Source organism: Pezoporus occidentalis, unplaced genomic scaffold (assembly GCF_034315485.1).
Source record: "Pezoporus occidentalis ecotype Australia unplaced genomic scaffold, CSIRO_AGI_Poc_V1 ctg11, whole genome shotgun sequence".
Lineage (NCBI taxonomy): Eukaryota > Metazoa > Chordata > Aves > Psittaciformes > Psittacidae > Pezoporus > Pezoporus occidentalis.
In genome coordinates, this window is record NW_026912886.1 from 1,929,921 (window position 1) to 1,950,564 (window position 20,644).

General features: G+C 39.2%; 1 protein-coding gene across 3 annotated transcripts in view; it reads left to right on the forward strand.

Annotated features, from left to right (window-relative positions):
• Window positions 1–20,644, forward strand: part of OTUD7A (OTU deubiquitinase 7A) — a 51,673-nt gene that overhangs the window by 22,299 nt on the left and 8,730 nt on the right. For all 3 annotated transcript variants that reach the window (XM_062626514.1, XM_062626503.1, XM_062626523.1), the window contains exons 4-10: window positions 517–699; window positions 1,447–1,665; window positions 9,394–9,495; window positions 10,992–11,119; window positions 12,201–12,313; window positions 18,409–18,536; window positions 20,372–20,521. In XM_062626514.1, coding sequence (XP_062482498.1) covers window positions 517–699; window positions 1,447–1,665; window positions 9,394–9,495; window positions 10,992–11,119; window positions 12,201–12,313; window positions 18,409–18,536; window positions 20,372–20,521 — 1,023 coding nt within the window. The remainder of the gene's footprint in view (window positions 1–516; window positions 700–1,446; window positions 1,666–9,393; window positions 9,496–10,991; window positions 11,120–12,200; window positions 12,314–18,408; window positions 18,537–20,371; window positions 20,522–20,644) is intronic.

Consider the following 20,644-nt stretch of genomic DNA (forward strand, 5'->3'; position numbering starts at 1 on the left):
ATCAAGTTTGCAGATGCAGGACCAGCTGACATCTTTAAGGGCAGAGCTGCCTTTTAGGGGAACCTAAACAGAGAACTGAGCAACAAGAGCCTTATAAAATTCAACAGGGATGAACAGTGGAGCTCTGCAATGATACAGGCTGGGGGGGGGCAGCTTGGCAGAAAAAGACTTGGAGATCTTGGTAGTCAGCTGACCCTGCTTTGAGCTTCCCTGAGGTCTTCTCCAATTATGGTATAAAGAAGACTAAACTATGAAATAGAAAAAGGAAGTAAATGGATTCCTGTCTCTGTCCATTTGCTGTGTACTTTCAAGGTGTTTGTCAAGTCTGCATTTCTGTTGGGGGACGAGCGGTTGTAAAGTCTTTTATCCAAAGAACCTCTGTTTCCTTGCTGATGATTGAATGAAGATTGATTTCTCTATTTAGGTTTATATTTTAAGCGCATACAAAGATGGTTTCCAGGTTATCAATGCGGTCACATACAGATGTGAGCAGAATGTCCTTTTGCTATTTGGCAGGCAAAAACTGGGACTTGACAGCAGCACTGAATGACTATGAGCAGCTCCGGCAGGTACACACAGCCAACCTGCCACAGGCGTTCAACGAGGGCAGATACCACAAGCAGCAGGAGCCAGAGCAGCCTCCCCAGGTGACAAAGGCAGAGCGGCCCTGCCTGCAAAGGCAGGATGACATTGCTCAAGGTAAGAACAGTGCTCCAGGAGTTCTATGGGCAAGCAGCTTTCTAGCTTGTCTGCTTGCGAGTTGTGCTTGTCTGCAGGGAGCTGGAAGTCATTTGCCAGCAGCCTATGAATGGTGTCACTGTGATGGCACTCACAAAGCTGCTGCTAGAGCCTGCATTTCACATGTTTGACTTGACATGAGCTTTGCATCAGTTCTGCAAGTTATTTTTTAATGTGTGATGAAAGTACAAAAATACTTTGTCCCCAAGCAATCCTGTGGTACATATAAAAGGAATTAATTAGGGGCTGTCATAGAGCACTGCTGTATGTGGTTTTCTGTGCTTATTGAGACCAAAAAAAAAAGGTTAAAAAAGAAATTAAATTCATTTTTCAGTCTTTGCGTTCCTTCAGTGTGTGATTAGGGTGAATCTATGAATAGCATTCAGCTTTAAAATTCTGTTCTTTCTTGGCTCCACACAAGAAAGGACAGCTTCCGTCGTCTGCCAAACAGAAACTGAAACCTTAAGAAAAATGAGTCATTACCTTTAGCAGTTGATTTCTAGTACAGGATGGTGACCATTACCATTTGCTCTAGCAGGTTTTATTTCGGATCTCCATCTCAGACTGCTGAAATGCATTATTTTTAATATACTCATTTATCAAGGAGGTGTAGTTCACACCCAGACGAGCAGGCATTCGCCAGCCTTGGTGTTGACTGGTCTTTTATGTAGTCTTACAGGCCAGAATATCTCTTTGCTTTCTCTACAGAAAAGCGTCTTTCCAGAGGTATTTCTCATGCCAGCTCAGCCATAGTCTCCCTTGCTCGATCCCATGTAGCAAATGAGTGCAACAACGAACAGTTTCCTTTGGAGATGCCCATCTACACATTCCAACTGCCAGACCTTAGCGTGTACAGTGAAGACTTCAGAAGCTTCATTGAGCGTGACTTAATTGAGCAGGCAACGATGGTTGCTTTGGAGCAAGCAGGTGGGTAAATACTTTAGGTGTCAGCAGCTGGGCAATCTGACATTTTGGTTGACATTTCTAATCATGCTTTCTTTCTGGAGCTTGCACATTCTGCATGGGAAATAAATGCCAGAGAGTAAAAGCAAGTACTGTGCTCTTTGCACAGTGACACATACCCTGATCCTCTATTTCTTTAGGACCGTATTAGAGAGAACTGTCACATTTACTTAATGAAGCAAAGAAATTGAGAGAGGAAGGAAGACTGATGGAGAAGTCCCGCAGTAGAGAAGGGCATGAGTCTGGATGGTTGGGAGGGGTTGATAATTCCAGTTCTCCTGAGGAACTTCCATTGCAATGACTAACAAAGAAACTTCTTCAAGTTCTGTTGCAGCTTGAGAAAACAGGTTTAAGACATATGTATTATGTATTAATTATTATTTTTGTAATAAGAAACTAAATAATTTAAAAGTAATACTTGATTATTGCCATGGGGAAAAAGTGAAGACATTTGAAATTAATTTTAATTCAGATTTATTAGTTTGAGGTTTTAAGTCAGTTTTGAAGGATATGGAGAAATGTATTTAAAATTAATATCTGTGCCTTATGAAACAGCAAGTGTATTAGTGAATTGTGAAATCAACACATCTATATAGTGGAATGCCCAACTCTGAAGATACAAAGGAGTTACAAAATCACACTTCATGGCTGCCTGTGGGATATCAAACAGCCAGTTGCCTTTTCCTGTTGATTGCTCTACTGGCTCGTGTAAAGCTGTGTGCTCATCTGAGAGCTCATCCTTGAAAATAGCTGTGTAATCATGCTCTGTGTGTTCAAACTGGTGCTTGTTCTTGATCCAGGGCACTGCCTCATAGGGTTTAGGCAGGACCTCTGCTAATCTGGGGTCACACTGACTACTTACCATGTACTGTCATGTACTCATTTTTTGACTTTGGTGTTTGAAAAGCAAGACAGATATAATAGCATTAAATAGTAAATATTTGAGGGGAAAATAACAACACAAAACCAACCACAAAACACAAACAGTATCCTGAAGGCCCCTTCTGGAAAAAGGAGAAAACTCATACTTACATACTTGAAGATGAAGTGTTTATACTCCATCTATCAAGAAAATCGATCTAGTTTCTCTAGGAACCAGCTAACACAAAAAGGACAGGGAGAAACCAGGATGGCTCTTCCTCTGGCAGCTCTGCCAAACACTCCCAGTTCCCATGGGCTATCAGAAAATACCTTGGTACGGTACCATTGGTGATCTACCCACTTCTGTGGAATTACAGCCTTTACAGTCAGTTAATGCACGAGTGCAAACTAGAGAATCATGGTGGTTTTCTGACCTTAAGATCAGGGAGTATTTGAATTAGAGCTGACATCTTCTAATTCATACACATCTGGCTGGCTTTGAACTTGAATTAGGGCTGCAGAAACTACTTAATTTGCTGCCTCTCAGCATTCCTCCCTCAAATCCCTCTGAAAATTGGAATACATCAGGTAGTCTTTTCTTCACATTACTTCAATTAGGGCAATAATTAGACTCAGGCTGGAGAAGTCCCTTCCTCCCCAGAGCCTCTTGCAGCCTGGGAAGGAGTGTGTTTGACCATCTGAAGTGCTCAGGGGTTTTATTGCAGGTATTGTTGTAGCCTGCATAGGCCTAGTTTACTCACGTGAGCATCTCATCAAAATAAACTGGAACTTCCTGGAAAAGAGTTCTTCAGTTGAAGTAAGTTGAACAGATCAAATAGTGAATGTTTAAGGAAATAATGTAAGACTTGGTGTAAACTGACCTTTTGACTCTATTTTAGGTACAAAGAAGCTCCATTCCTTTAATTTCCTGACTTTTTTAGGCATATTGTTATGTGAAATGAAGAGAGTGAATTAATAGGAAAGTCACTTAGCAATAGACATTTTATTGTCTCCTACTAACAGGGCCCAGTTTGACTACGGCATAAAAAAATTAACAGATGTGGTGCATTCCAAGCAAAGGGCCTAAAACCTATCTCAAAACAAACCAAACCAAACCCTATGAAGGACAGTAGCTGCTTTAGCTGAGGTTCTTGATATCATTAAAGGAAAAGAGAGAGGTGTGTGCTTCAGTTTATGGGCCTAAATTGCAAGAGAAAGGGGAAAAAAAACCATCTGATTAGGCAAAAGGAGGAGGAACTTTGTTGGGAACATAGAGCAGTTTGCTACTCCCAAAGTGTGGCCATTATTAACAGAATGCCATGTGTGTTGTCTGAAGGGGCTGTATGAGCTGGATGTCTATAAATGCCTGTAAGGTTTTTATATTCCCTTTTTATATGCTTAGGCAATTTCTACCATTACACCTCTACATGAAAGAATGTTCAGGTCACATCTCATCTGTAGAGAAACTCAGGGCAGATTTCCTGATTTACTCAGAAATGCTGTGTGAGATGATAAAGGAAAGGCCCAGACAGGGGAGGTAGAATTTACTGCTGCTCCAGTGTGTACTTCACCCTGTGTGACTGCTTTCTATGTCTCTTAGAGGATGGAATTCACCACATTCATAAAGATGTTTGAGGCTTTCGTGCATCTTAAAACTCAGGTGTTCATTATTGCCTGAACTGGAGTGGAATCAGCGTGGAAGTAATGTGCAGACTGATCTGTGAGCGCTTTCGCAGTCATCAGTGTGGTGCTTCAGTGGAGAATGGCTCAGATACTGATCATATCAAATGAAGTCATGTGTGAAAGGGATTTTATTATTCTAAGTATTTTGCTGCATTTTCATTATATGCACTTTGACTTTTAGGCTGACAAAGGGATAATACAAAAACTTCTGTTGTACTAATGAGTTAAAAAAAAACCCAGCAGAAGAATTGCTGGTCTAGCACAGTGTTTATAATGAAAAGAAGTTTCTATTGCAGTGCTGGAATGCAGTTCAATACAGAAATTAAAAGGAAGCTGTATGAACCTTCAAGAATATTGCTTTCCTTCACTCTTCTTTCTGTGCTCACGTTTGTGTTTTCTATGAAGCATTTTATACAGATACAGACAAAATAAAAATTAATACATTATTAAGCCTGGGTTTTGCATCCCCAACACCAAATCCACCAGAATTCCGGAAATGTGTGATTTTAAACTGTGGAAAACTAAGATGTGCTAAAGAAAAACTGATGCCTTTTCAGGCTGTAGAAACATTTTTTTATTCCAGGATTTTTAACAGGTTTTCACATAGCATATGCAGGGTACTGGGGTAGCAACTGTTGTAATTACAAAAGAACTGTATTAATTTCCTGATATCCAAGCTCTGAAATGCACATTTGTGTAATTCCGATCTAATATGAATGACAAATACTGTATCTCAGGGTAGGATGAAATGCAATAATGCCATAGAAAACTGTCTGCCTCAGGTTAGGAAAGAAAACTGGTAAATACTGGATCTGCTGTGACCTGCAGATCACTGAATTCAGTGTCAGTCGTCTGCAGCCAGTAAGGCCTAGTCATATATTTCTGTGCCATCTTATTTTATGATCTTTGATTTGCTTCTGTGACAGAGTCTGCGTTGCTTATGCATCAGGCTAAAAGAGAAGCATTTACTTGATTGCTCAGCTTCGCTTATTTCTATGCGCACAGCTCAACATTACATTTCAAGGACACCAGGAAATATGAATAGCTTTGCAGATGCTACTGCAAAGCTGATTCCATCATCTAGAATAAAAGAGAGAGCTTCTACAAGAAAGTGCTTTCTTTCAAATACAGAAAATGTATTGGTAAATGCTTTATTTCTTCCCTTATTTAAAAAGTCATGGAAAGATTAATATAAACAAATCTGTTCTTGTAATTTTCTTCACGTCAGTACTTGCAAGTCCATGTTTAGTGTATGGAAGGACTAAAAGTAAACAAATCCTCTCAGCTACAGTCATGCCAGAAACACATGAGAGAAGAAGTAGCTCTGCTGAAATCTGGATTTGAGATTCCTGCCCCTATTGCTGATTGTCTGACTATTTCAAGTGGGCTGAGTACTCCTCGGCTGCCTTCACCATCTGGTCCTCTGTGCACCCAGAGTAGCTATTGCTGTTGGATTCCAGGGGGGAAGGGGGAGTTACTGAATATTCTGGGTGAATCACTGCTTTGCAGAAGATGTGGGGTGTCCAGAATTAGGCTTACTTTGGAAGCTGAAAATGTTATTTGGTGACTTGCTCATCTTGGGGGGTGGATGAGCGTGGATATCTGGTAATACAGTGTGCTGGGGAAATGAAAGGAAGGCAGGTTTTAGCTTAGTTTCCTAAGGAAGCTGAGCTTGTGTCAGCAAGCTGTCTCTTAAGATTGTACCACTGATTATTTTTTCAATTTACCTCTGCCAGTGTCAAACCTATTTGTGAGCAAGCATTTACAGATTTCATGGAAATAAGCAGTCATCTCGTTTGTAGTATTTCTATAGAAGAAAAACTTGCAATGTGAATATTGTCAATTAAATGCTACAGACTTCACATGGGAAACTGCCTGTTTGCCTTGGAGGCCATGGTGTGCAATCTGGCTTTGCAGTGAAAATTCAGCCACACTCAGAGGGAGCTTGAGGGGGGGTTTAACCTTTGTAGCATCTCCTTTTCCCCTGTCAAAAGAGAGTTATATTAAGTTGCTGCTTGCTTAAGTGTAACCTTTTAGTGGTTAATTCTACCAGAAGAAATCATATTAGAAGCTGAAACCAGAGAAAAGAAAATATAGACAGGAGAAAATTAAGAGGGAGCAAAGGATGTATGCAGAGTTTCCACAAAGATGCTACATTCTTTAGCATCACGTAACCGCCTGTTTGTTTTCAATTTGGTTGGTTTGTCTGGGTACCACCAACCTTGTGCATGCTTGGGCAATGAATACTTCATAGTGGTCCTTAGTAAACACAGTGGGCATGATGCTAAAAGCTTTCTTACCTTCACTAGTACCAGTGCAGGAGGCATCGGGTGCTGATATCTGAAGCCAAACTTGGCTCTTGTTAATATTTGAATGCATTCTCTGTTCTCTGTAGCCTTCTTTTTGAGTCATTCAGGTCAAATAACCATCTAGAATCCTCCCTGGAAATTTACTCCCATAAATCTTGCATCAAGAAACAATACACTTGCGGCTTGTAATACAATATGGAAGCTTATGAAAATACAAACCTTTCTAGTGTCTATTAATTATACTTGAATATTAACTCTCTGAGATTCAGCTTACCTTCCCTGCATGGAATACCAGATACATACCTGTATCAGAATGATTTGACTCTTGTTGGGCCCTGCGAATGAGGGAGGAGGGGGAGCCAGTACTCACTTTGTATTATGTGAAGTCTGATGCACACTATGCAGTGCACAACTAGGATAGTATCAGAACACAGCAATAGTTGACAGTCTTTAGCCATGGAGGATACTAGATTCTGTTAACATTACTTTTGAGTTTTCACCTCAAATATTCAGTATCATGCAGAGAAAGAGCAATATTGTGTGTGCTTGTGTCTGCCTCTGATTGTATGTTGTTCAGTCATAGACCTGGATAGGACTTTCAATCTTGATCTAAAATTAAGATCAAATTTTAATGCACTGGATTGTGGCTTTGTTAATTCTCAGAGGGTTGGTTTTTTGCTGTAAAAACAACAGATTGATTTCTTAATTGTTTGGTTTTTTTTTTTTAAGATTGAATAGATTTGTAAGCAAGTAAGAATCAAGATCAAGCAGGAGTCCAGCAAAGAGTGAGAAATGGGTCTAGTTTGGCCATAAATATCATCTTAGCAGAGCAGACAGAAATCATCCTGAGGAAGAACTGTTTCTGGTTTTCATTCAAGCTCCACTTCCCTGTTGTTTCCCTGAAGGGATCAACTATAACCACGAGATCTGAAAAATGAAAATGCACTGCATTTTTTGTCATAATCCAGTGCATTTCTGCTAACTTTTTAGTCAGCCGTAAGCTTTGTGATGTTAACCAAGCCCATAAACATATTTTTGCATAAACTGAAAGCAGATCACCTTTATAGAAAACTCCTGTTATTCTAAAGGTTCCTAAACAGCAGACTTTGACATTTTTTACCAATAACTGCTGGTTCATCAGCAAATCAATACCACTCATCATTCCCTTAAGCCCTAAGGTCTTTCTGCTTTAGGTCTTGTAACTGTGCTTTAAGCAGCACCTTGGTATAGCTTATTACTAAATCTGATACCACCAAAGCATTCTGCAAAAAGCAGGTGGCAAGTTGTTATTTCACAGCCCACAGACACAGGAGTTGCTAAAAATGTTAACTTGTTATTTTGGATTTATCTTTCCCAAAGGCTATCCAATAGTGCTTTAAATGAAGCTTCTTTAATGCATATTTAATTTAGAACTCATTAAGCCTAGTATGAGATGCTGGGCATTTACAAGCTGGCTGCTAAAATCATATGAGGATTACCAAATGTGCTTAGTTATTATCTGCTGTGCATCTTTACAGCACAGTAACCTCTCGACCCATATTCACCGATGGAATGTAATTATGTATTTCTCTGTATCCAGAACAAGGAGTTGGGGTCACACATTAAAGTATCACTATACTGGTTTTTGGCACAATATGTATTACCTCTCATTGCAAGTAAACCAGTATAACTTTGTAATGGAAACGTATTAATGCAGAAGTTTTTTTTTTCCATGCAGGAACCTGTTTCTGTTTTGGGGATTTAACCTCTAATACAAGACTGCATGCACTATTTCAGCTTGCAAGTAAAGGAATTGGGGGTAGAGAAGTCTGTAGAAAAGGACAAAAAAAGAATGGAGTCACCACAAGCTGCCTGTTGCATTATTCATTCAATTATTCAACTGTGCATTACCCAGAGACTGTCCATTACCCAGAGATGTCTTGGGAAATACACAAACTCTACTCCTTATTGTTAATCATCTGCTTGTCCTTATCCCCCAAGAAGATATACAATTAGTCACATCAGATTAGAAATGTTACATGACCCATTAATCAAGACTTAGCGCTTCAGTAAGTGCCACATGGCAACCTGCATGACAGGAATTCTGTATTTCCAGTGCTGGCTTTGGCACTGATATTCTTCATGGCTTCATTTGCTTCATCTAGGTACAAGTATCTGTTCTCTTGTCAGCCCATCCCTGGTTCATGATCTGTAAAACGTGCCTCACATATCAGTGATAGATAAGCGATTCTGTAAGTGTTCTCAGAGAGAAAAGCCACATGCTATCCTACACCAGAGCTATGCCTTTGGTCTCATTTAAATTCCCTGGTAGCATAGCTGTTGACTTTAGTAGGTCTAATAATGATTTACACTATGGTAAATGAGAAGAGAATCAGCTGTTGAAACAATCCACCTGATTGTAACGATAGTACTTTACTTAATGGTAACATTCATTATCTTGATTAACACATACATATGTTGTCTCTTGAGACTTTATTGCTGTAACATAAACTGTCATCTGTCTTCAGGAGGCCAATGTCAGTTATGTTTGGGAACTGATACCAAGACTCATAATGGTATTTAGGTAATGAACTCCTTGGAAATCCACCCCTGAATGCAGCAGATGAGAATGGAAGGTGCCAATTAATGAAAGGGGGTCTCGGTTTATTCCAAATTAATATAGTTTATCTGTTCTTCTTTCCAACTTTTCAGTTTTCATTTCTGATGTTACATTTAAGTTTACTTGGCAGAAAGGATGTTCATGATTCACCTCCAGCATCAGCATTGTTGTATGACTGTACACAGTACACATCCTGTTCTAGTATCCACTCCACCAGTTTAATAGAGGCTCTCTTTTCAGGACGATTGAATTGGTGGTCCACGGTGTGTACAAGCTGCAAACGTCTTCTTCCCTTAGCTACAACCGGTGATGGAAACTGCCTCTTACATGCTGCATCTTTAGGTAAGGGTGAATCTGTACATGAAACCTTCTGACAAAAATATTTATGACTTTTCTCTATCTCCAGAAAAAGCTCAGAAACACTTGAGATGCAAAGATTTTCATTAAAAGCCTGGTTCTGGAGCAGTATAGTCTTCAAATTTCATTTAATTGTTGTTTGCTTTAGGCATGCTTGAGAGAGAAAGGTAAAAAAGTTTTATCAGGTTGTAAAAGAGTGTAATTGGAACAGTACCAAAACCCATGTATCATAAACACCAGTGATATGCCTTGTCTTTACAGAGCCCAACCTAATAGCTCTGGAGCAGGCAAATTCCCAGTGCTTCTGCAGGATTGTCCTTGTTGGCAAGGAATTGCATTTGTTCTCTGGCTTGTGTTAAACAGTTCTCTTGCTGTCTTCAACCATGCAATATCTCTAGCTGTTACCTCTGTTGGTTCCTTGTAGAGCTGAAGCATATGGAAAGCAGAGTTTGGGGTGAGTTAGAATAATTTCCAATGAATTAATCGTAAATACAAGATCTTTGAAGCCATTCTTCAAATCAAACAGAAACCTGTGAAGCTGAAAGTCTTTGATACGCCTTCTCCATCCTAACCTGCTATGAGGAAACTTACTGGTTTTGTTGCAGTTGCTAAAATCTTCCAGCAACAGGACTCCAAAAGGTGGCTTTCTAAAAAACACTGGGATTTTTAGTATTTTGAAGAGACTCTTCATTTTGAAAGAAGTAATAAGAAAAGAGCTTTTGCTGTTTCCAAGGATCCTTCTGTCTTTGTCCACTTCATTTTGAATTAGGGGGAATGGTGTATTATCTACAGCAAATGCTTGGAGTATTTTGTTGTTCAAAGCCTTAAATGTGTTTAATACCAACAGCTGGCCGTAAGGGAACTGAACTGTGGCTGGCTGCGGGTTCATGTCTTGTGGAGAACTCTGCTCACTTTGTTAGAGGTTACTCTTTGTAACCACTTGAAGATGTTTCCTTATTTTAAAATGAGCTTAAAGCCTCTGGCTGGTTGTATTTTTAGATTGTCAATCATTTTGAATGCTTGTTTCTTTATTTGGATGTTGAAGCCAAAGGAAATGCACCATCATGCTGTTACATGGGTGTTGGCATCATCTGCAAGTCACAGAAGTGCCTGCAGTTGTCATTAGCATTCTTGTGTCTGCAAGATCTGTTGGCAACTACAGCTAAAGCCAACCTGTGCACTGAATATTCCATTGCTTGCAGCAAAGTTGAAGCTGCCTGCAAGCAGACACTGAAACAACTCCAATCCTTAGTCATTCCTCAATCAACGTTTAAACTTTGATAGCATTCTCTCTTGTTACTCATTAGCTTATCTATATTGACTGTTTAGGAAGCCATAAAAACAGTGAGTGAATTATTTGCCAAGGAGAATCTTAAATAATGTATAAGCTATGCTTCTTTTGCTAATAGAGCAGTATTAATTGTATTAGTACTTAATATTTCTATTTCTTGAAAGCTGAATGTCATCTTGTGCTTCCTTAGGGATGTGGGGATTTCATGACCGGGACCTTGTTCTACGTAAAGCACTCTATACGATGATGAGAAGTGGAGCTGAAAGGGAAGCGCTGAAAAGAAGATGGAGATGGCAACAGACACAGCAGAATAAGGAGGTCTGTATGGTCTGGAGACAATCTTGTTAATATCATTTAGGGCCAAAAACATTCCTCTGAAGTTTGGTGTGAGTTTTAATTGCTATTAAATTTCTTGTGCTTCCATTTTGCATGAGGAAAGAGATACTTGTATTTGGATTTTTTGTATCTGAATGCAAAGGTATCTGTAGCTCTGTGAACATAAATATGTACAGTTCTATGTCTACAGAGGTCTAAGATGCGTTTGGAACCTGTAGACAATTTTGGGCTACAAAACTAAATGTATAATACAGCTATCACAAACATTACAAAATGAATGGATGAAATCTACAAAAGCAAGAAAATCCCATTTAGGAAAAATTCCCCAGAATGGAGAATTAGGATTCTTAGAGCTGTGACCAAATATTGAGGGGATGTTTCTTAACTTAAATCATCTGTAGATTTGGTTTGTCAACTGAAAGCTGTACTTCAGCACATATTATTTTCTGAAGATGTCTATGCCTACACAGTGGCTAGAAAAGCCAGTTCCAGGGGTAACCCTGAAAGCAGTCAAGTGGATATGCTTAAAGATTTGTGACTCCTTTGTAACCAGCAGTCAGTGAGAATACAGCTGAGCTGTGACTGACTTGGCTGCTTCAGGCTACCTGAAAACACAGGGTCACAGAAGTGTTACATACCCTTGCTGCTCTTGCATAGAGGAAGAAAGCATCAAGCATTACTTGCCTGCCAAGGAGGGCATTCATAGTAGTTCAGGATACTGGGGAAGAAAGCAAACCTCCAGACGTGGGCACTGAAGCATGCTAACTGTGCTTGCAAAGAATTCTCATGGGTATAAATAACTGGATCTGCAGTAGTGGAGTGCTGTGCTGGCAGCAGCAGACCCACATCTAGAAATGAAATCCAGTGTGCAGTCAGTGGGTTAGAACTTTTTCAGAAGTTAATAGTCTTTCACCTGAATAGAAATGTTAAACCGTTAATGGTCCAAGATACTGAACTGCATCATGTGTGAAGCTCAGAATAAGTTAGTCATAAATATTACTGCATAACTCTGCTTACATTTTGTACCAGCATAATGGTAAAGGTATTTCATTCTCTCCCATAGTCAGGTTTAGTGTATACAGAAGAAGAATGGGAACGAGAGTGGAATGAGCTGCTTAAACTGGCATCGAGTGAGCCTCGTACACATTTCAGTAAAAATGGAGGCACTGGTGGTGGGTAAGTTTAGAGTATGACAAAATCCTTTAGTTTTGTTCCCAATAGGAAGGCAATACAGCACAAATGAAGGAAGATGTTTCTAGGACCGTCAAACTGTCTTTTCAGATTTTTTTTTTCGTGGTAGAATATAACAATCTAACATCCCATTATAATACCTAGTGTTTTTGATTAAGTTTCCTTGTACAGCTACCACACTAACTCGAGGTTACTTTGGAACCAAGAGTCTGGATTTTGTTAATCCTGATTTGTGGGCTTCTGGAACCAGAATGTCGGCAGTAGCATTTCAAGGAGATGAAGCGCCCTGTTCCACTGCAGATACAAAGCTCTTTGAGGAAGGTTTAGCAGGAAGACAGCCACTGCTCAGATGTTTTCACTAAAATATGTGATGACAGAGTAACATCACCTCTTCTAACAACATTCTGGAAGAAAGTAGTTTGTGCCCGCATACCACATTTTCTGTGCATTAGCACGGCTTTAAAGCTGCCTTCTAATATTCATACATATTTAGCTTTATAATTCAAAGAGAAAATATTCTGAGAGATGTTTTTCGAGGGCAAGTCACCAAGTAACTCCTCACGTTTTCTGCTTTTAAAATGCTGCTAATCCCAAGGGCATAGAAGGGCAAAAAAGTAATATTTTTGGTATTAAGGCTAAAGATGAAATATTTGGATGCAGTGCCTTTTTAAACAGGAAGTGGAATATTGTATTATATTTTGTAGTCTCTTTAAGCCCTTCTGAAAAATCAGTGTGCTACTTTAGCGTTTGAACAGTTACAAAGATGTTTACCTAAAAATTGCAGTAATTAATATTGCACTGAAAGGAACAGTTGCCCTTTTTTTGACTATTCAAGCTTTTCAAGCTTTAACTGTAACAAAAACAGTTTTCTCAAATGCAAGAATTATTTAAGGATTGTGGGGAGGTTTGTATCTAATTAATCTGATTCACTGTCCTCCTGGTAAAAGTCAGTGTTGCTGGAAGGCTCTGTGTAGGCTATGTCTGTATTTCTAAGAAACCACATCAGATGCTTTTCTTACCTAATTTCACATCTGTTGATCTAGGTTGATTCCATGGGAGTGTGGCTGAAGGCAGGGACTTTGATTACGCTCTGTAAAGTTGGCAGTGTTTGCCACTTAGTACCCAGTACTAACAGGCAAACCACTAACAGGGCAGCAAGGAAAGAGTGTGTTTTCTTGAAGACCACCTTAGTATGTGTGCTTTGTATCATACTCAATAGCATTTTAGTCAATTATCTTATTATAAACAGTACCAGATAATCTGATGGTCACAGGAAAAATGCAGTAGTGTTTGATGCCAACATGTGTTTAGTTTAGATGTATAGAAGGTGTTGGAAAAACTGGATAGAAATACATTTGTGCGGGAGGGAGGGTGGAAGTTTGGGATGAAATAGTACCTACAACATTGAAATACCCCAGTCCACACACAGAATCTGCTTTAAACATCTGGTATGTTAAACCATCCCTCACTTACAGTGCAGTTGATTCCAAAGTTTAGATTATTGACCAGCTTTAAGAAGGCAGAAACTTTAGGTTTTGTGTCCAGTGTTTATCACTGAAAATATTCAGTTGTGGTTTGTTCAGTGCATACTTTTCTCTAGCTACTGTTTTCCCTTGGAGAAAATGGCATGTGGTGGTAATTGACAAAATAAGGCATATGGCACAATGAAAATGATAACATCTTTAGAAAACATTCTCTGGGCTTTGAAAAGAATATTATACTTTCCTGTTAACCCTGTCAGGGATGGGTACATCTACTCATGCAGGAGGACATCATTTAGAAAATTCTCAGCCATAATGTGTCTCATTTTCTTTGATTTTTGAGGCAAAAGAAACCCCCCAACAGTTTGGTTTCATTTTACTCTCTAGTTGGTTTCCTGTGTTTGTTGATACTTTCCTGTTGGTATGCTCTCGTCTTCTAATGCAGTTCAATTCACATTTCTATTCACCACTAATATTTTCTGGCCTTATTCTGTTTCCTTCTGTACGTTTCACGTACTGTGTAGTTTCGGTATCTGCCAACCAGAGATATCCTGAAATGTACATTTGCCAGTAAATGAGCAGACACTTAAACAGGGAGTAGTATCACTATTGCATACAGAACTGATTTAATTTGGTTTTAAATGTTCTCATCAGGGTTTGCATTTATCTTTTTGCCAGTCAAAATAAAGTAAGGGTAAACAGACAATAGTTAATGTTTCTTTTAAAATAGTGACACAGGAATCAGGCAAGAAAGCTAGCATATTAAAAGTGTAAATATGTATTTCTCTTTACAGTCATTTCAAAGACAGAAAGAATGTGACAGAGTGAATTATTTTTCTGAGTTTAATGTACCCATGAGATAGAAAAGGAATATCAAAATCCTGGTTTTAAGATGGGGTATATTACGTTCTCTAGTTAGGCACCATATTAAGAAAGCTTGCCATTTAGTCTTTGAATTGTAGACGAAGCGTTCTCCTTTGGTGTCAGAATTAGCTACAATATCAGAAGTTGTATCAGCTTCAGAAGAATTCAGTGACAAGGCTATGTCTGGGATTCTGCTGCCTCATTCACCTGCAAGTTCCTCTCAGTTATTTTTGAGTGAACTACACGCAAAGGAGATCAGCAGTTGTTGCTACGTCTCTAAAGATTCCTTCTTTGAGAGCGCTCTCGCTCTGAGGCATGGAAGCTGGGGAAAAAGGGAACACAGAAAAACCTGGTTCTTCAGTTCTTGTTTTCAACATATAAAATCCTTCAAGCACTAAAGTAGAGCCAGCTCAGTAACCATGAAGCAGATTCTTGTCTTGAAACAGATTTGTACATCTTGTACATGTAAATGTAAAAAATTTCAGATCAATGCGCTTGTTTCGTTTATCTCCATTTCCAAGCAAACCCAGGAGTGTCGGACTGGGGGAACTGCTCTGGAAAAAGGAAAATGTCTTGTACCCTCTGGTTTTGTTAAGCACCTAACTGCTTCAATCCTGCTGAAGAGACAATTCCAATCCAGTCCTTCATTTTGCAGACTGTTGTCAGAGATTTCAAAGCCTGTTCTAGTGTGACATCGAATATCACAGTTATTCACTTCCTGAAAACCTAGCAGAGCTGAAAGCTACATGTCATGGTGTGAGCTAATATAGATTTTGAAAGTGGATGGTATACTTATTTAGTCTTATCTGTCACCTTTTAGCTAGCTGCCTCATATGCCCTTGGCACTATCCTATTCATAAAGTCAGGTGATTGTACATGGGGAAGAATGGAGGGAATATTGCTGTAATCTTCCTGTATATCATTAGAGATTTATTTAAGGCAGAAACCCAGAACATTTAAACAGGAGGTGCCTCTCAAATGCATGTAATCTCTGAGCTTTGGGACTCTGTTAGGTATTCAGAGTATTTCAACATACAGTCCTTCATACAAAACTACTGTGGCCATCAGAGACCCTCATCTTGTAGAGAATTTAGTTTAGCTCATTGAACAAAAACATTGCTTTAAAGCTGTTCTTATTTGATCTGGTTGTCTGTTGTAGGAGTGCTGTCCCGTTGTAACTGTATATGTAGCAATTACAGGGTGCCTAAAGAAAAAGGTTCATTATAACAGTACATCATCTGCTTATCAGCTGAAGTTTCTGCTAGCCAGTAAGTCTGTTCATCTTGCCTCTTTTCAGTTGATGTAAATCAAACTAAGCCAAACACAGCCTGGAAATAATCCAATTGCTGTGGAGATTCAGATTTGTGAGTTCAGGCAGCCCTTCAGATCTGAAAACAGTGGGTACCCCACAGCTTCCAGAAGAGAGAAAATTCAAGGCAAAGGATGTCATGTTAAAATCACTAATACCTACATGATTGTTTTTTTCCTTATTTAACAAGTCTTGAATTCAGGATTCTTCCTAGTTGAGACAGATGGTTGCATCTCACATGCCACAGAATATGTTTTACACAAAAACTTGTATTCCCACACAATTAAATACAAAATAACAATAACATGTGGAAAGCTGATTTAGGTTTTCTTTTATTACATGCCTTCAAAACTCTTTCCTATATGTCATTTCTGCCTGAGAAACAAAAATTGGAACTTGAAGCTTCTCATCTCCTTCAGTCAATGCAATATATCATTTATTCCCCACCCAAAGAAAGGAAGGACAGTCTCCCACTACAGAGCACCTGGCTGTAGGTGGCCCTGCTGGAACAGGGATGTTGCCAGTATGACCTGCAGAGCTCCCTGTGTGTCCGTGAAAATCAGCAATGGAAAACAGATGTGTTAACAGGAGAGAATGATTTTTAAATGAGCAAATACGATCATAAATAGTGATTTAAGTGACTTGGTGATGTGATACTGAAGAGTGAAGAAAGCCCAGTGGAAATTTGGACTTCATGTGCAGTCAGGCTTGACATCAGCTGGCCAAAGGGATAAAGGGACTTCTGATACAGCTGCATCTAGAACATGCCTTTCACTTCTAGAAACGTCATTAACTTGGAGATGAAGAATAATTTGAGGAGTTGAAGAAAACTTTAGGATTGCTAGTCTGGAAATACTAATGTGATAGAAGGATACAGGGAAGGAGAGGTGTCTCATGGCTTGACCCAAGAATTCATGTCCTGCATCAGCCTACTGTTAATGATCCATCCTGCTGTGCTCCCAAGTTGAGGTGAAAGATTTTAGTATAAAGACCCAGGGAAAGGCTGGATGCCATCAGACCTGTGAGGATGTTACTGTGTTGGTCCCACATGCTCTAGAGCAGTGCCCACACAGTTCTTTTCAGTTAACTATTCACATGTAATGAAAATTAATGACAGTGAATTATGGAAGTTCTCTGCACACCTAACACTAGGAGGACAATCACTGCCTTCATTTAAGTGTCTGGGTTATGCTGCCCACCTTCATTTGTCATGTCTCAGAAGCTGTGTCCTCTGTGTATCATCTTTCAAAGTGGCACTCAGCTGTGAATTCTCATCTTTGATGTGCTCTGCTTCCCACAACCCTGCCGTTTTTCAGTCTCCCTCCATCTAGGGTGTTTATTTCTGTCTTTGAGGCAGAGGCAAAGCTTTAAAATGTGGTAGTGACATTAATGACGTTAAACTAGAAAAATAGGGAAGGAGATAACAAACCAAAAAAATCTATAAAATGCTTGTGAAGCCATACAAGGGCCTGGAAGTGTTCAGCCAGAAAAGTGAGGAATTGACCAGGTTTGTTCTTGCAGTCTGGAGAAACGAATGCTCTGTTTTGTAAAGGACAGGCTTTATAGGTTAGCTTTTAACGGTGCCGGGCATTTCTGTTTCCTGGAAGTTTGCAAGGGCTGATCCAAAGCACACTGATGCTAGTAGGAAAACCTCTTTTTAAACCATAATTTCAAGTCAGGTTGCATTTTTACCCTTTTTGGGTGGAAAAGCACCCACTGCACTTAGTGATCAGCGGCACATCCCTTGAAGTTAGTAGCATGTCTTCTTTAACATAAAGCTTCTCTCTTGCTGTCAAATGTTTTGAGCCATGAAGTGTGAACTAAACATTTGTGAGCTCTTCAGTAAAAGGCAGCATTTAAAACCTACTGATTGTGTTTGTCCATTCATACATGAAAAAAAGGGTTTCTGAAATTGGTATAGGTAGCCCTCAATGAAATATTTATTTCAATCTAAAAATGAAACATTATCTGTCCAATTCTTGAAGTGCTCTGTGTCTGCTGCAGCTAGATGAATCAAACAGAAGGGTTTCATTCACTCCTGTGGTTTCATAAACTGTTTGGATCAGAGGTGTAGAAAGCCAGTATAAAGAAAAGACTTAGTTTTCACCGTAGTGTTCTCCATAGGGCTTTATGTTCTGCTCTCCTACCATGTAAGGTACTCGTGTTTATACAGTAATGAATTTTGATAGCTACTAAACTAGTGTGCAGTCTGCAAGTGAAAACATTTCCTCTGTTGCTATTGTTGTCAAAAATACATTTTCCTTTTCAGTTTCTAATGTTAACTATTTCAATAACTGGAGTATGTGTTTCAGAAGCATGGGAATATGAGGGACAAGGAAGAAATAGCTGCTGTGATGTATTGATTCACTTAAGTTTCAGTGGTTGGTTCTAGATGGTTAAAAAAGTTTCAATGCTGTGTCTTCCAGTGTGGACAATTCAGAAGATCCAGTCTATGAGAGTTTAGAAGAGTTCCATGTTTTTGTCTTAGCCCATATTTTGAGAAGACCTATTGTTGTAGTAGCAGACACCATGTTACGAGACTCAGGGGGAGAAGGTAAGAGTTTGTCTTTATAAATGTACACACCTGTGTCAATTGAATTGCAAACAGAAGACCCAGCTGTAACACATCTGAGTGTTTATGGGATAGCTGCTGCCTTGTTTTGGAGGGAAAGAAAAGAGCAGAATGATAAACCATTTCTATTGGATGAAAGTAAAAAATACAGATAACTTTGTAAGTCTCACTGAATATCTGTTTATTCTGGATATCCTTACTCATAACAAAATAACCACAACATTACAGAACATACTCAATTTTACTGGTGCAGGTTAACAAGGTTCTGATTTTCTATGTTATTTTTGTGCCCCTTAAATCTCTGCATAGATCAATCTAATCTGACTTTGAATAGTTGAATTTTGAATGTGTATATCTTAGCTTTTCGGTTTTACTAATGCCTTAACAGCCTGTCAATCTGAAGTTTCCAGAGTGTTCTATTCAGTTTACACATGTGAGTACACAAATGTTAGATCCCAATGTGGAGCGCACAGCTGCCTGATCTTGGATGACTGAACTCATCTCTCTCACTTTTTGCCATGAGCTAGCAGAATGCTAATGAACGGTAGTATGTTGCTTAACTAAAGGAGGATTTTTGACTGAGTGAAGTGGGATGTTGAACTAGCGATGGAGTTCATAGAAATTTACTTTCCCAGGACAATGCTGGGTAATTTCAGTTTCCCTTCCAGTTGTGAACTACAGCTACTGGTTGCATGATTGCTGTCTATCTGCTCTGAAAGGCTTGATCACTATTGCTTCATTTCCTATAACTTCCTATTCCAAGTTACACACAACTCCCTCACCCTCGATACACTTTCTTCTCCTTGGCCAGTCTGATTCTGTCATTATAACTCCCATGTTTTCTCACTGCTGGCCTATAGACCACCAGCATCAAGTTCCCTTGGTTTTACTGTTGCCTGTACAAAGCACAGGTTTTCAAAAAGCATAATGACTCTTTCAAATTTGGAAGGACTCACCAAGATGTAGATGTAATGCCTCAAAACCAATACTGCTCTGTGTCCCAAAGTCTGCACACAGCAGAACTCTTCAAAGAAAAAGTCTCTAGTAAAAACAGGGCATTGTTTGTGTCTGTTTTCTCCTTAAGCTCATTTTGGGAGTATTTCAGCAATAAGGATTCATATTTTGACAGCAAAAGCAAAAATAATTGGTCAGAAGCAAACACATTGAGAGAATTTTCCTGCCCAAGCTTGCTGCTTTCCATAATTGTATATAAACAAGCATAGGATCTTTCAAAGGAAAGGGCTTTGCCTCTACAGATGCAGCATCCCATTCAAATTCTACTTGTGGAATCTTTTAATCTTATCATTATTATAAATACATAATATACACATTCATACATATATGATGTGTGGTGACATGCGTGTGGACTGTAAACACGTTTGTGACATTTCATATGGAAATCTGTTAATGCAGGGCAGAGCAGAGTATGTTTCCAAAAGAACTGGTAGTGTGTTTACTGGTGACTGTTAGAAAATGTTCTTCTACCTACAAGTGTTATGGGAAGGTGCAAATCTGCAGACGTGTGAGAGTCATCAGGATTTTGTTGTAAGACCTTAATATCTTTACTAATAAACAATTAGAGCAAGGTGGATATATGTCAGCAGAATGTTTCTGTCATTCTTCTCAGTATATTTCCTGATGTTTTCATATTGAAATTTTACCTGCTGTTATGACTGTTTTCTGCATCAATTACTCCACTTGAGGCTGCTTCCCTGGAGCTCTGAAAATGCTGTGGCACAATTGTTACACACATTAGAACCAACACTATTGTCTGTTCTTTGACAGTTTAAAACCCAAACCCTCATTTTTCTTCGCAGCATTTGCACCTATACCATTTGGAGGAATTTATTTGCCACTTGAAGTTCTACCTAACAGATGCCATTGCTCACCTCTTGTGCTAGCCTATGATCAGGCCCATTTCTCTGCTCTTGTTTCCATGGAACAAAAAGATCAACAGAGAGAACAAGGTATGCTATAAACACAGCAACCCAAACGTATACATTGAACACAGTGCATGAAGTACTTTTACCTTAGATGTATTTACCTGCCAGAAAGGAAAAAAATATCCTCTAAATTTTATTGCTGCATTC